The 15,928-nt window shown below is 52.5% G+C and overlaps 1 protein-coding gene and 1 long non-coding RNA gene across 2 annotated transcripts; both read right to left on the reverse strand.

Annotated features, from left to right (window-relative positions):
* Positions 1-733: 733 nt before the first annotated feature.
* LOC130577052 (uncharacterized) lies at positions 734-5,437 on the reverse strand. The gene is made up of 2 exons (XR_008965730.1): positions 2,486-5,437; positions 734-768 (listed from the first exon to the last, which is right to left on the reverse strand). It is a non-coding gene; the product is annotated as an uncharacterized LOC130577052 (long non-coding RNA).
* A 4,647-nt stretch (positions 5,438-10,084) lies between these two features.
* On the reverse strand, positions 10,085-15,315 carry SYT8 (synaptotagmin 8). Its single transcript, XM_057372161.1, has 9 exons — positions 15,091-15,315; positions 13,466-13,588; positions 12,946-13,103; positions 12,702-12,797; positions 12,307-12,474; positions 11,901-12,068; positions 11,606-11,723; positions 11,080-11,213; positions 10,085-10,992 (listed from the first exon to the last, which is right to left on the reverse strand). The coding sequence occupies exons 2-9, from the start codon at positions 13,569-13,571 to the stop codon at positions 10,759-10,761; spliced, it is 1,182 nt and encodes a 393-aa protein (XP_057228144.1). The 5' UTR covers positions 13,572-13,588; positions 15,091-15,315; the 3' UTR covers positions 10,085-10,758.
* Between the last annotated feature and the right edge of the window lie 613 nt (positions 15,316-15,928).

Below are 15,928 nucleotides of genomic sequence, written 5' to 3' on the forward strand. Positions count from 1 at the left end.
TGCCAGAAACCAGGGAAAACTTGCTAAGAATGCAACCTCCACCCTGCTCACACTCCCCTGGATCCAGATCTCCTTGGATTGCCTTTGAGAAGTGATTTGTCAGTGCTCAGTGGGTAGAAAATGAAGGGCTAGATGTGGGGAAGGAGGACAGGATGCTGGGGCAAGGGCAGGATGGTGGATGGGTGATGGAGGAGAGGCGGCTCTGGACCACCGCCTTCCCAGCACCATCTCGTGGCCGGCTTGGGAAGCAGGAGTGGAGGGAAAACGGCATTCACTCCAAGCCAAGGCAGAAAATTCTTTCAAAAGGGATTTTTCTTCTTCTTCCCATGTTTACTAGGAGGAGTCGGCAAGAAAGCCTTGCCATGAACCATTTTTCCCACACACTCCCCCAGCAGCTGATTTTCCTAAGCAGGAACGGTGAAGCCAGGACTGCTACCATGAGCATTGCTAAAGGAAAAACCCCAACAAAACACACTTACCTCTTCACTGTTCAGAAAAAGCAGATGGGCAAGAAAAGGAAGGAAGAGAAAGGGGAAAGAGGAGAAAAAGCAGATGGGCAAGAAAAGGAAGGAAGAGAAAGGGGAAAGAGGGGGGGAAAAAAAAAACCAGTTAATTAGCATCCTAACTGGAAACATGCAGAAAAATCTTAACAACATAACAAGCTGACAGTTGAACAAAAGGTTTTATATGTATTATGTATGCCAACAATGTATTAGAGACAGAAAAATGGGAACTTACTCAGACATCTTGGTTTAGATGGTTGTGAGCCTGAAATGAAAACCAAGAAAAAAGTTCATAATTATTCATGCTTGTGGTCACTTTCTGGTGTTTAAAAACAAAGCAAGACACCGCTAGAAAATAAAAAGAGGAACAGGTCTGTTCTTATTTCCCAACTTCACCAACTTTTCATCATATGGGGAACTAGGCTGCAGTTTGTAGATGAGAGCCAAACATCTACTCATAGCAAAAACAAACCTCARCATCAAGGGACTTCTGAAAAAAGACCAAATGGGGCTGAACCAGAAAAAGAGAGATGTGTGACAGTGATTCCTGCAGGTATGTTTCTTGTTTGACCTCCAGTAAATAATTTTATTCAACAAAAGAAGAAAAGGCAAAAGCTGTTTTCAGTTTACTGCTYTACTTTGCCATTCAACCTTACTTCACTTCATAAATAAGAAATATCCCAAAGCCTGCAAAGGGTTGGCACTGACCCCAGGTGACAAGAAAGGACTTCAGAGGATGCTGCTGCCAGTGTACGCACTCATTCTGTGGGACAGGAGAGCCTGTTGCAGCAACTTCAGCACAGGTGACACAGAGAAGGGTTGGAAGTTGTGGTTGAGTTGATACAGGCATAGAAAATTTCTCCAGATAATTCCTTACATTTGCTTTAAATGGAAATTTTAATTTGCTTTAATAATACATTTGCTTTAAATGGAAATTTTTAACCTACAATGCAGCATATTAGGGAAGAGATGAAAGAGCACCTTTGCTTTGCTGAAAATTATTTCCACATAAATAGAGATCTACTTTTCTAGCAGAGCAATATCTGCTGCTTGCATATCCTAAGCCAATCCTCTGCAGAACAGATGAGGCCCCAAAAACAGCCGTCTGCATCCCTGGGAGGCTCTGTCAGGAGGGGAAGTGTTAACGGGGGCTCATGCCCGAGGCAGAAGGCACAGCTTGTAGGGCCAAGGAAACTTTATCCTGGAAAATGTGCAGACCCATCACATTACTTCGGAGAGGAGGGGGGAAAAGTGCTTCTAAAAATGGCCAGGGAGCTGCAGAAGGAGCTGCAGCTGTCTCCTGGGACGGCAGCCTTTCCCCGGTGCCAGCCCCGTGACTCGGGGCGGCCGGAGCGATGCGCGGCACAGGCGGCCGCAGGTGGCGGAGCTGCAGCCCRGGATCGCCGGCTATTTTTACCGACACACGCTCCCGCTTCGGCCGCGGCCACGCCGGGCGACACAGGCGACARCGCCGGGCTGCAGCTCCCTGCCCGCCACGGGGGCTGCCATCACCTGTTGTGCCGGGAGGACGCCGTAAATTTGGATGTCGRCGCCTGTCCGAGGGTGTTTTTGGGGAGGAATGCACCGGGAGGGAGCTGGAGGAAGGGGTGTAAGCGGGAAGGGCAGCCCAGATACCGCGGGCAGGGATCCCGAATCCTGTGGCCCTGCGGAGGTCAGCGCTAGGGAGCCGGTGGCTCTGCTCGCCCTCACCATTCACGCCGCGAGCAGCACCGCGTAAGGGAGGGGAAAGGACGAAACCAAAAGGAAAACAGGTCACCGGAACAGACAGAGGGAGATTTTCTGATGGACAGACCCTCTCCAACAGGCAAATGATGGAGAAAGTTTTATCAGCCACCCTGCTCCTCCCAGCAGGTCACCCCCACCTGGTTTTTTATCTCCCTAATACTCAGGGAAGTAAATCTGCTCCCCCATCACTCCCCAAGAGCAAGCTGGGTCATTAGGAGATACACAAAAAGGCTCACCCGAGTCTGGAGGAGAAAATCAGAGTCGTGCTGGCTGGACAGGGTGGACAGACGAGCCACAGGCAGCTGGCTCAGTAAGGAGGTATAAAAGGGCGTCTCGGGTGGCTCAGCAGAAAATGCACCTTCTCTTTAAGGGCATGGAGACCTTCTCAGACCAATGATGTGCAAGAGTCCCCTGTGCACCTCCCTTGGCTGGGGCAGGCCAGGCCGGCAGGAGAACAGGAGAGGGCAGCCCCCAGGGAAGGAGGGGTGGGGAGGAGGAGAACATCTTCTACCCGTGGAGTCCGGAGCAGCTGGGGACGTGTTTTTCCTCAGAAGTGCCAAGGAGTGAGCCTTCCTCTCCATCCTGCTGCCACCAACCAGTCACAACTGATACGGCTTCAAATCTATGGGGAGCCCAGCCTCCTGCACACAGCCATCCATCTGCAAGGCCTCTAATAAAAATTTCCTTTTGGATACACAGAATGGCTTATCCGTAGACAAGGGCCTGACTCAGTTTGCCTCCAAGGGCTTGGGAGCAGCTCTGCCCTTCAGGAAGGAAGAGAGGAAAGAGCTTGCCRCCCAAAAATCTACAGCTGACAGCATATGCAAAAGCAATCCCTTAATAAGCCATCCAGCACAAGCGTGCTCTTTTAACTTCACTTATTTCCCTCACAYGGGAAATATTTGCAGCTCTTTCCTGTGTGAAATATTTCAGCACAACTCAGTCTTTTTGAAAAACAAGYCTGTGGAGCTTCTGCAGGCGGCCCCAAAGCTCAAATCCAGCCGGGGGCTGGGCATAGGCCATGGAATATGGGGGAGCAGCCCCATGCTGACAGCAACAAGGGTAATCCCCTCTGTGGGATGACCCAGACCCGTATCTCCATGGATCTGAAGGAGAAGCAGGTGGAAACRTAGCTGGAAATATTTGCCAGCCCTGGTCACAGCACATGTAGTGCGTGTGTGTMGGGGATCCCATGGAGACAGGGACCCAAACAGCTCCTGCTCTCCTCCCCCAGGCCAGGCGCTCCCTCCTCCTCCAGCTGGGTTTTTTAGGCTTATTCAGACATGGCCCTGATGATATTTTCCAGGCGCCTCCCAGACATTATATAGATTGTGGCAAATCCCTTGCTGCAGGCTTCCTGTTTCACCACCCTCAGCACCCTGCAAGTARTGCTGCAGATGCTGCTGAAGGAAGAGCAAATCCTTGGGATGGGGCTGGTGTCTTGCAGGSGTTTGCCATGGTAGCAGGTGGAAGAGGGAGACACTCCTAGAGTGGGCAAGGCTGGATCCGCAGGGGATTTGTCCCTCTGAAATGTTGCTTCTACACATCTGGCCACTGCTGGCCTAWCAATCCTTCAGAAGCCAGCTCAGCTCTTGGTGGAGGAATCAAAACAAGGGSATTTCTCCATTCAAAATTCTCCAGGGTTTCCTTCAGCAAAGTGAGGTGAAGGCATTCTGGACCTCCTGGAGCCCAGGCATGGAGCACAGCAAAAGAGATCAGCTCGGAGCTCAGTGCCTACTGTYGATGGCATTGATGTGCCCAGGGTGGGTACAGTCAGTTATCTGAGTGATGACGGGTCCTGTGAAGGGGCAACACACAGGTTTGTGACCAGTGGGCTCCTTGACATGTGGATTTTATTTCCAGCTTCCCTGAGGGATTTCTTGGACCTGGTATGTGGTGCAGGGGGCTGGAATTGGGCTCAGAGCCCCACAGCTGCAGGAAAAACAGGGGCAAGTGATGGGAAAGCTTGGCCTCAAAGGGGAGTCTGCTGGAGAAGACAGGGGAGGAGCAGGAGTGGGRCTGGATCTGTGGTCTTGCATCAGGGACCCCATCTTGTGGACTGCCCCTCTGCTCTCAGCCTCTTCCATCTGCCAAGAAATACAAAGGAAAGGACCGGTGAGACCACCAAAACTCATCTCTGCAGCTGCACGAGCCAGGAGACATGGCCAGCACTCAGAGACACCAGAGGCTCTGGAAACCTGCACAGCACCAGCTCCAATGTCCAGCCAGCCTGCTGCCCAGGGACAGACACCAACTGCTGCAAAGGCTCACATGGACACACAGACCAACCCTGCTGGAGCAGTGATTGCCTCCTGCTGATGGTGCTGAGATCAGAGATCGGAGTATCCTGGCTGCAGGATGGGCACCACATCCCCATCCTTCTCTTCACACACTTTATGATTGTATTCTCACCAAATCTGGACAAGTGCCTGCAGGAACAGAGCTCCCTTTGGACATGCATAAGTACTCACACATGGCTGCTTTCAATATAAACACTGGCCTTGAAGAGAAACAAGGCATTTTAATGATCCCTTCCACTCCAAAGGGACACTCTTTGGTGTGGGCTTTTGGAAGAGTTTGCAGCTCGCTKCAAGCTGGAGCCTGGAGAAAGGACAGTGTTTCAAAATGAAAACACAAAGGGTGAAGGGCAGCTTCAGGGGAAGGACAAAAACCAGAAAACTCCTCTGGATGAAGCCCCTGGTGACTGTGGTAGCAGACAGGGGCTTTGCTTCAGTCCTTAGCAATGGATAGTCGTGTTCATAGCCAGGGTTAGGATCACTTGGTTCCCAGCCTAGCCCTGGGCACAAATCTCACTCCTTTCAGAGGCTTTTCTCACTTCTGCCCAGGACCAGAAGCCTTGGACTCTTCCACAGTGTGGCACTTTCTCCATGACCCCAGGCTGATCTGGCAGCCCTCTGGAAAGCAAACACCTCTGCCCAGCGCTGCTCCRTGCCCAGGCCTTCAGCAGTTGGTGTGTCCAGGAGGTGATCCCTCTGGAATTCCCACCCAGCTTGCCCCTGGGTAGTGTTACTGAAGTGACCCAACACCTGATCACAATCCTTCAAGTGTCTGCACATCCTCAAAGCCTGGTTAAGGCCAGGACATGACACAGAATATGTCTGGAGAACAAGCTGAGACCTCTGTGTGCTCAAATGAGTATGGCTGAAACACGTCTTTGCTCTCAAAAGGTCTTTCATGCTCTCTGTGCCAAGACAAAGCAGCAGCAAGAACATAGTGTTAGTTAAAAAAAAAAAAAAAAAGCCATCGAGCTCAAGAAAAACTGATAAATCACAAAGCTCTTTTCCCCCCAAGATCAGCCCTACAAATCAGTAGCCACGCAAGGAACGATCCTCCAGCATTTATACATTTCAAGCACACTGGCTTTTAGTGAATTCTGTGTGACCCCAGACACCTCATTTTACAAAATAAAAAATAGCTGTCAGCTGCAAAGACCCTTGGCAACCTCACCTACCTGCACACACTGAGAAGGCCAAGACAAGACAGCTTGCAAGGAGATGGCCTCTYGAAGGTCTTCTGGAGCTGCTTCTCAATCAGGCTTGGAAGGGAGCGRGTGAGCTCAGAGTACAAGAGGATTGCACCAGGAAAAGTCAACACCCAATCCCACTGAGCATCTCTCAAGGACACCCCCAAAACTGATTAATTCAGAGGGTGTCTTGAGACATGAATTTTCCTCTATGAAGGCAGCCCTGATTTTAGCACGTGTGCACAAGTTGGGAATGGTGTGGGATGAGTACATCCAACGCAGAGAAACCTTCAGCAGAGAAACCTTCAGCAGAGAAACCTTCAGCAGAGGCCTTTGCAAATACGAACACATCCTTTGTCACATCCCGAGTGAACACCAAAGACAAGTGTTTTATCTGGACTGCCTTAAGTGACAAACTTTGTGCCAGGATTCAGGGTTCTATGTCTAAACTTCTCTGACTTGTACGTGAAAGAGAAAAATGCTCTCTGATCCAGGGCAACACCAGATGCCAGCTGGGCTGGTTTCCCCTCCAGACAGCCACCTCTTTCCCAGGCACTGGGCTCGTCACCAGCTCTTCAAGGGGCAGTGTTTCCCTTACCAAGCCAACAATGACTGATTCACAGCTCAAAGTGCCTATTTCCCACAGAGAGCTTTTTAGGCTCAGACAGGGACATCTGCAATGTCCATGTTCATGAGCAGGGTGATGAAACACTTGTTTGCAAACCCACCATCCTCCCAGACRCTGCTCACAGAATATAAAACACGATAGGGGCTGGGCTGTTTGCAGGTCAAGGCCTCTTTTCAGCTTAGTTAAATTCTTCTTGCTAACGGACTCGGTGTTTGTTTCTGCTCAAATTGAGTGGCAGTAAGTTCCTGCAGGGGTTTCATCACCACTCTGTGAAGTCAGCAAGGCTGGCTGAGAAATTCCCATCTTGTTGACATGCAAAAAGTCATCACTGATGGGTACCCATTCACCCGGAATGCCAAACTTCTTTGGGGAGCACTTTTTGCCCACGAGTATGAAAACTATGAAATCCTCATGCTGCTTCTCCCTCGGCTCCATCCTGCCTAGACCCAAAACATGGATAAATGGGAGGTCTGTTTTTTCCAGGCCTGCCCACAAAGTTCAAATTGGAACTTTGGGAAGCACCTCTGGCACCCATTGTTATTCCTGTTTCTCAGACTGGACTATTTGGGGCAGGAGGTTTCTACCCCCACGAGGAAAACCCTCCTCCCTTCCTGCCTGTGGCAGGACAAGGAACATGAGATGTGAAGTGGTCCAARAAACATTTCTGTCTCCAGAAGCAAAACAAGCCCAAGCTGGGATAGAACAGTCCCAGACAGAAGAGCTCCAGCAGCATTCAGACCAGGGGGAAGGGGCTGGGAAAAGGGAGCAGGAGAAAGGGGGAGAAAAGGGTAGGAAAAGGGGGCTAGAGAAAGGGAACTAGGGATAAGGATCCAGGAGCTAGATCTTTTAAAAAATAAACCCATGCACGACAGGAGTAGACATTTCGCCCATAAAATTGCATGACATAAATATGCTAGCTAAGGAATATTTATAAAGGAGGCATGCTTGCTCCTAGTGAGAAGAGCTTAGATGCTCTCCAGCTCTCAAAAACTCTGAGACTAGCCAAAAAWTCTGTGGCTGGAGGACAGCCAGCCCATACCCAGGCCGAACGATGACAGCCCATAATCATTTTTGTCTCACTGCAGACGACTGGTGACAAGCACATATGAGGCTCAGCCTTCTCCTTGTGCAGCTCTCCCRTTTGATTTCCTTGAGTGCAGGCACAAATACCCAAAAAAATCACTGAATGAGGGAATAATTCACTTTGGGAGATACTTCTGGAGATCAGAAGCCTTGGATCTAGATGTAAATAATTGAGATTATAAATATTAATAGCAAACAAACACCTCAATTTTCAGTGCTTCTTGTCTGTTTTAACAGACCTCCGCTCACCCAAGCCCTGCTTTTTGCCTTGCCACCAATCTGCAAAGTTTTCAGTTAAAAAAAGAGAACCAAACTCCGCATACACCACCTGGGCACCTTGGATGGCTTTGGATTCCTGCTTTAACCCACCAGCAAAACCCTCTTTGCTCCTGTGGTGCAGGATCAGGCAYGGGCTGGCTCCGACCTCCTGGAAAAAGCCACTCAGACCCTCCATCATTGCCACACGGCTACCAGCTGGCTCTGCAGCCYTGGGAACGGGCTTGCACTGCATCGCTGCTTTCTCCCCCTCTCACACACGGGCTGTGTCTCCAGAAGAAGAAATCTTGGCTGGTGAGGCTCAGAGGACACGGAGACCCAGCTCAGAGCACGTACCTGCCCTGCCCTCTAGATGCAGGCACGGGAATCCAGCACAGACACAAGTTAGGGGGGAGTTGTTTTCCCCCCTCTTTTCCTTCTCTTTTTGCATCTTCCACCCTCCAARTGCAGAAGGAGCATTGGTGAGGCGGAAGATGCTCAAACATCTGAATTTGATGGATGAGGGACAACCACCCCYGCCAAGGGCACACGGAGGTGAAAAGGAGATGGTTTGAACACGAGACAGGGCTGTCTGCCTTCCTGCAAACAGGCTCCCGAGTAGGCTGTGCTCATTTGGGGTGAAATAAGGCATGAAATGAAGCCCAGATCCACCAGCCCTGCTTCAAACAGCTGCCAGCACATACTAAGAGGATCCTGCCAGAGGAGGGGAGTGCTGAAAGCCACGCTGTAAGCACACAAGGCTTGTTGAGAAGGAGAAACGATGACAGAGGGAAAAAGCAGCCTTGGCGGTGCATTAAAAACTGGGGCTGGGTGGGGAACATCCCCACCTGCTCGCCTCTCCCTGCTGAACAAACAGCTCGGTTTGCTGAGTTTTACTGCACAAAGGCTCACCCCAGGCTGCCCAGAGCCAGCCCAGCTGGGTGCTCGCTCCCACATTCCCTGGCSTTCCCCCAAAAAGCACCATCGGCTTTCCCTCACCAGCTCTGCTCAGCCAGGCACTGAGCAGGGCCAGAGCTGGAGAGAGAAGGGGSAGGAACTGGTGTGGGGGTGATGTTTCTCAAGGAGGGGCTGCCTCTGCACCTTCTTCAACTGCCTCTGTTTTGGGACTAATATGCCCCTCCATCTCATGGCAAGCTCTATAAATTATGYAGTGAACCTCAAGGCTATGACTTCAAAATAGAAGTACTGGAAAAAGCACACATACACATGTACATACAAATAAGAAACGCCAGTTCCAAATACCTCCAGAAGCCTTCTGGATGCTGCAGGGCCCTAAATCACCATGATAGCATCACCAAAAACCAACCCGGCAATAGATTTAAAACCCCAAACCAAATTCAGAAATATTCCCTTCTGCACAGCCTGTTCTAGGCCGATTCTAAGGTTGAGACTGAAGGCCAAGGCTTTAAAACATCCCTTTACAAGTCTTTCTCAGGTGACTGATTTCCTCCTCCATCTCATTAGCARCTGCCAGCAGATGCTGTTTCCCCAGCAGAAGCCACACTTCACTTGTTACAGTCATCTCAAAACCACCCTGTCATTTCTTCCCTCCTCACAGCCCCGGCGAAGCCTGGAGAATATTTATCAAGAGGCAGACACAGCAGCAGCTTTTTATGGTTAAGATCAGGTCATTAATCTCTATCGAGAGGTTTCATAATCTTCCTCAGCTTCATGTGTGTTTAACTCTTGGATAGTCGCTCTGTGGAGCTCTGGGTAATCACAGATTAACTGCTTTTTAATATTAATGGCTTTTCATTAATGTGCCAGACTCTGTCCCCTCCAGAGCCCAGGCAGTAGCTATTAGCACTGTGCCTGCAGCTCCCTGTGGTGAAAAGGACTTTTGTCTTTGGGGCCAAAATTCCACAGAATGAGCCCAGATCTCGTGTTCTGTGGCTGCTTTGTAGCAGATGTATTTAGATCAGGAGCAATTCCCTCCTCCTCTAGCCCAATGCAGGGATCTTCTCCTACAGATGGCTCAGAGAAGGTGCTCTGGATTCAACCCAAACTGCAGCATACTCAAGGGCATGTAGGGGCACCACTCCAGTGCCCCCACCCTTCCAGGAGTGATCTTTGCTTACGTAGCCCCCACCCCAGGGCCCCAGAGAGCAGGGCAGGGCAGGACATGTGGCCACAAAAACCTCCCGGATTAAACATGAAACCTGCCCAGAAGTGACATGAGGGCTGCAACCCAGCCTTTACCAGGGTAGTGTGATCACAGCATGAAAGTGAGAGCCTCAGCCCCTCCACCCTGGCAGGACCTCCAGGGGCCAGAGGGGCACACCTTGCTGTGCCACTCCTGTAGGACCATGCAGGAGCTGACACTGTGTGTGTCACACTGTGTGTTCTCATCCGTGTGGTCCATGGGGATGGTCACTGAGAGTCCCAGAGCCTCTGTCACATTCTAGCACACACAAATCATCGTGGGCTGAGAATGGGCTAAGTGTGAAGCCACATTGCTTCTCATGTAGCCTCTAGACAGGACACAGAGCACACCCTGCAGAGCTCGTGCTATGTCTCCAAYGCCTTTCTCACCCACCTGTGTTCATTCTCTCCCCTCAAACCTCTTACATGCTTTGATACCTTGGTCCTGTTTAAAAGCCTTCACAGATACATAAAGCCTTTCCAAGAAGACACTTCTTGCCAAGTTACAACAAAAGTAATTTCCCATCCATGCCATCAGCACGTTAACCTTCTGCTTTATAAACGTCAATGGACTCTGTTTTAGCATGARCCTGAAGCTCTGTGTATTTCCCCCCCAGCCCACGAGCAGTTGGGATGGGCTGGCTCCTGTGCCCATGCCATCCCCTCCAGCACCCTCTGCTCCAAGTCCAGCCTTGCCAAGCTGCCCCACCCCAAGCGTTACACAGGGCACGAGCTGCAGCAGCAGCAGCCAGATCATCTCTCGGCCAGAAGGAGTCCCAGTCCCCTCTTTGCTGACAAGGAGCTGGGACCAGCACGYCTAGAGCTTGCTGAGCAGAAGCCCCTGGCTCCTCCACAAGCCTGCCATCCTTCTCCCTGGATGGAGAAGGAGACCCCCACTATCTGGAGTGCAGGGGCAGCTTGAGGTGCGACTTCAGTCCCAGGGCTTTGTCGACCACATCTGGGGGCTGCAGGATGTGCCACTGGGCGAGGGGCCGGCGTGGGTTGGACAGCATGTCGGACCAGTGCCGCAGCTGGTTGCCTGTGGCTCGGCAGCCCAGGAAGAGTTTGCCGATGGGCTCGTTCTTGGTCACTTTGTCRTGATCCCAGACGGAGATGACCACGTCCACATTCTGGGGGGCACATGAGAAAGAGGGTCAGTGGGAGGGGGTTTGCTGCAGTGGGAACCCGTTGAGCCCTGGCAGTTCAGGGAAACCCACCTGGATCTGACTGAAAGGCACCTCAAAAACAAACACCTCATTGAARTAAGGACTTAAGGTGTTTTTCTTCACACTTGTCTTCTTCTTCTTCCATTTCTTCCTGTTCAGTATGAGATGCACCTTTACAAAAGGATCTGAAGAGAGAGAGGACACACCTGGCACAAGTGAYAGTTTTTGACTGAAGAACTCAGCCACAAAACAGCTTTCCTGAGCCATTCCCRAGGAGACCATGACATCCCACTTGTYACTCCTTATGGTGAGACAGCYACCTYGGAGCTCACTTCCTCCTGCCAAGCTCCCTGTACAATCCATCCATGACATCTCCTCCTGGGAGATATCTCCAGCACTGCCCAAAGATGGAATATCTGTGCTGGGGAAGGCTGGGAGTCAGCCAGAGCTCAGTATGATGACAGCACCAGGAAACAGATGTTAACACCAAGAGCTTTCAAGGCTTTGCACCTCTTGATGCCACCACTGAGGCCTGGGCAGGAGGAGGAAGGTCTGAGCACAAGCAACCCCCACTGACCTGAGAGTCCGTGAGAGTCCATCCTCTTCAGCTGCCTGGCCTCCAGGATGAGCACAGTCAGCTTGCCAGTGCTGGGGACGTAGCGCAGGGAGAAGCAGATCTCACCCAGAGGCTCTTCCTGATGGGGAGATGCCAGCAATCAGTACCAGGCAGAGRCTGAGTACCAGGCTGACCCCAGGTTTCCGGAGCCTCCCCCACTCTCACGCTTGCCCCTAAGGGCTTGCCTCTTGGGGTGGTGGCAAGCCAAGCAACAGCACATCCCTCCCAGCAGAATTYCCCACCCACCAGGACCAACCTCCACTTTACTGGCCACCGCCAGGTCACTCCACTGCTCGATGACATGCTGCAGGTTGACACTGGCCAGGGGCAGCCGGACCTCACCAATGATGTCGTGCTTGGCAAAGCGGTTGAAGTCATAGACCTGCATCACCAGTGTGGATTCAGACACCTCGGCCTGGGGTACCTGCAGGGGAAGATCCAAAAAGCCTGGACTCACTCCTCAGTGGCAGCCCTGCCCCATGGGATGGACTGGCAGATAAAACAAGAGGTATTTATCTTATTTACAAGATATTTATTTATCACACTTCCCAAACGTGGTTGCACAAGAATCTCCCTGTCTRGASAGGTTTTTGTCMAGGGRGCAGTGTCTATGTAACACTCCTGATGGCACCAAAAAACCATCACCAGCTATAGTTTCCCACCTGGAAAGTGAAGCTCTCATTGAAGATGGGATTCAGGGTCTTGCGGTAAACCTTGGTCTCATATCTGTTCTTCACATCAGACGWTAGGTAGACAATCACATATGGATCAGAAGTGCCCCCGCTGTCCATGGCTTTCAGCTCGACTGCCTGCTTCACGCCAACCTTCAGCTGGAGAGGAGCACAAGGTCACTGGATGGAGGAGGATGGGGTCAGGCGGCCGGGGGCTCAGTGGGAAGCAACTGCAGCCATGAGGATGCCTTCCCACAGCACAGCCATGAGAGCTGGCCAGCTGCAGGCAGCTCAGAGAGGGAATGTCCACCTCAGTGGGCAGCAAGGAGGGACCATGCAAGAGCAGGGCTGCTTTCCTGCTGCACCATGGCCGTGAGAATCCCCACCTCCTGTTTGCGGAAGATGTACTCCAGGGAGTACTGCAGCTTTCCTCGCCACTTCTGCTCTACTCCCCGTTCCAGGTCCTCCATCTCAGGCTGGACCTGTGGCAGATAGCAACACTATTCTCAGGATGTGTCCAGCCATGTCTCTGCCATGCTGTGCTCCCACCATCCCTGGGGCTGGGCAGTGCAGCAGCAAAGGTCTCAGGGAGGAGGAGGGAGGTGGGGTTGGGGGGAAGGCAGGACGCACAAGGCTGGTCGTGGTGGAGTTGCTGACGGCACACAAGCCAATTCTCTCCTTCTTCTTGGGCTTCTTCTTGCTGCAGCAGCACCTGATGATGCAGATGAGGAAGAGAAGGAGGAGAATGGCCCCTGCCACAGCCACGGTGATGAGCGCCCATTTGGGTACTGGTGCGGTGTTTTGGGAGCAGAGTTAGACAGAAGAGTTAAAACCAAGCAAAACGTATCGAGCACATTTAAACCCCATCACAGTGCTTCAGCATTAAAGAGTTGTACTTTCAATATTGTCTTTATAATCCTGGACAGGCCACATGCAGGGAGGCTGTGGTGGAAGACCATTCCCCAAATGGGTAGCAAAGATACCCTCAGCTCCTGAAGTAGCACGGTATCACTGCAGTGTCCCCACCCAAATGGAACCCACTAGAAAATGGGATTTTAAGTGAGGGAGAAGCAAATACACAGCCTCAGAGTGCAGGAGCCCCAGCAGCTAACGCTGTCTGAGAGAGCAGGGCAAGAGCCGCTGTACTCACACGGGATCCGGCTCAGCCAGCTGTCCAGGAAGCCCGGCCAAGCCGTGGTGGTGATGCTGGTGTGTGGAGAGGCCGTAGTCCTGCTTTTCCTGGCTGCCACTGCCATGGCTAAGCTGGGGTGACCTGGGAGCACAGGCAAAATTAACAGGGTGGGGATTTCCTTTCCGGTAGCACGCGTGCTGCCCGCGGCCCAGGGCTCTAATGAGAGCAAACACAATTAAAAGATAGAGCCCAGGGTAAGCGGTTTGGGCTTGGCCACATCGACAATGAGGCGTGAAACAGAGCGGGAGGGAGYCACTGGCAGGGAGGGCTCTGCGCCAACCAGCCCCTCACATACAGCCTCATCCTTTACATCCTTGCAGTCTGTTTGCTGAGAGGGGAGAGATCGGGGAGATGGGAGGAGGCGTTTTGAGAAGAGGAATCACCTGGCTGTAGGGGACACAAACCAAGAGCTATTTTGTGCTGGCTTCTCCCTGGCCAGGCAGCRTGAGCTGAAGGGTTTGCTCAGCTCCGGGAAAACCCATCATCAGCTAACACCCCTTTTTGGCCATTTTCTCTCCTCTCTCAGAGCTGTGGAGCAGGAAGGTTGGCTCTGGGCTGGTGCYGTCGTTGCCGGTGGCAGTGCTACCATCAGGCTGGGGTCGCAGCCGCTCAGAAACTTTCCGTGAGCCCGGCCTGCGCACATGACAACGCTGACACAGCCTAAGGGAAGGCTTCAAACTTAAAGCAGGGTGGTTTTATAGCATTGCTTTCCCCTTGGCAAGCCTCTCATTCTAGCATGAAYGCTTCCTCATAGCCGAATTCCTTTGGCGTCAGCAGGAGAGGCGCGCCCGGAGCCGGGCTGCGCGGGGAGCGGGGCTGCAGCCACCCCGGCACGGGTGACACCCAGCCCGGCAGGGACGTGTCTCTCTGCCCCGGCTGCCCAGCGGCTCCCTGCTCACGGGTCCCAATTCCAGCTCGCTCTGCCTGCACTCTACCCGCGCTGTGCCCATCCCAAGGCGCTCCTTGCATGAGGATCTTCCCGAGGAGGAGGAAACTATCTCTGCACTTCAGTTTGCTGAGCCCGTGAAGCCCGCAAGAACCCTTCCTTTTTCCAGCAGTGTGCTTTGCTGCATGTAGACATGGGGCTGGAGAGACGCGGGAACTGCTGTCATCCCTGCGGTGTCATTGCTGGGACAGTGAGGTGCAGGTTAAATTACTTATCCAGGGCCACCTGGGACTTCTGTGTCATTGGACACCCGAAGCACCGCTCAGGTATTTAAGAGGTGCCAGGCAGCAGTTTTGGAATGTAGTGAACGGTGGACAGGACAGCACAGGTGAGCACCCAGCACAGAATTAGGTGTCAGTACTTTTTGCCTGCCAGACCCCCCACGGGCTATGTCACAGTAGTCTAATATTGACCCTGGTTTTTAAAAAAACCCAACCTCTCCCAGCCCTGCAAAATGACCGGAGCCACCGTTGGGGAACGATGTGGACAGCCCTGCCATGGTCTGAGACAGGAGGCATAGTCTCAGAGGGCAGTCTGCAGGGAGCATCGARCATCCATGTTCCTGGAGAAGGAGCTGGGGGAACCCTGATTCTTGTTCCCACCCTGTGCTGACCGGGTTCACAAAATCCAGACTTACCCACGAGTATCCTTCCCAGCGTCAGTCTCCCTTCCCTGCAGCACAGGCTCCACTCAAGCCACCAGCCGTGGCAGGGGCATGTTGTGGGCTGAGATGGGACCCCACCGGGCACGGAGCTGAGGGTGCAGAAGGGATGGTGGCTGCACTGCACAGCCGAAACAGGAAAGTCCACTTTGCCAGCCCAGGAACCGGGTGGCCCCAGCAGCTCCGCTGGCCCCACCTCACCGCTGACCCAAGCAGTGTTCATGCAGGCAAAAAGCCAGTGGGGAACTCCCTGCTGGACCAGGAAGCAAAACCCGCCCTCCTGCCTGCAAGAAGCTGGAGGGCATTGCTGCCCAGCTCCATGCACTGGGAAATTCGCTTCTCCAAGTTATCCCTGCAGCAATATTGGACTGCAGGCACTGGRTGCACACTGCATCCATCCCTGGTGAGCTCTGCACTGGGGAGCCCAGCTCGCTGGCCCACAGGGCGTGCACTGCATGAGGGCAATGGGAATGCTCCACTCCAACACGGCAGGGAGGACACGCAGGACAGGGGGACACTGCTTGGGTGATTTCATCGTCCAGCGTCAACAGAAGCACCAGGCACACAGCCAGGAGCAATTTCACAGGCTTCCATTGCATTAAATTTATGCTTGTAAACTTCTTCCCTTGCTGCCAGTTCAGCAAAGTCCGCCCAAAACCTGCCTTATCACCGCGTAAATTTGGGGTGGTGTCAGAAGCAGGGAGCAATACTGCAAAACTGACAGYGCCTAATGGCTGATGTAGGCATGGGAGGAGATGGCCTGGAAACCAGACCTGTTCCAGTTCTGCCCCAGCACCTTGGCTCACCAGTCCTT

This window comes from Malurus melanocephalus, unplaced genomic scaffold (assembly GCF_030028575.1).
Source record: "Malurus melanocephalus ecotype Western Australia unplaced genomic scaffold, MMel_1.1 scaffold_165, whole genome shotgun sequence".
Taxonomy (NCBI): Eukaryota; Metazoa; Chordata; class Aves; order Passeriformes; family Maluridae; genus Malurus; species Malurus melanocephalus.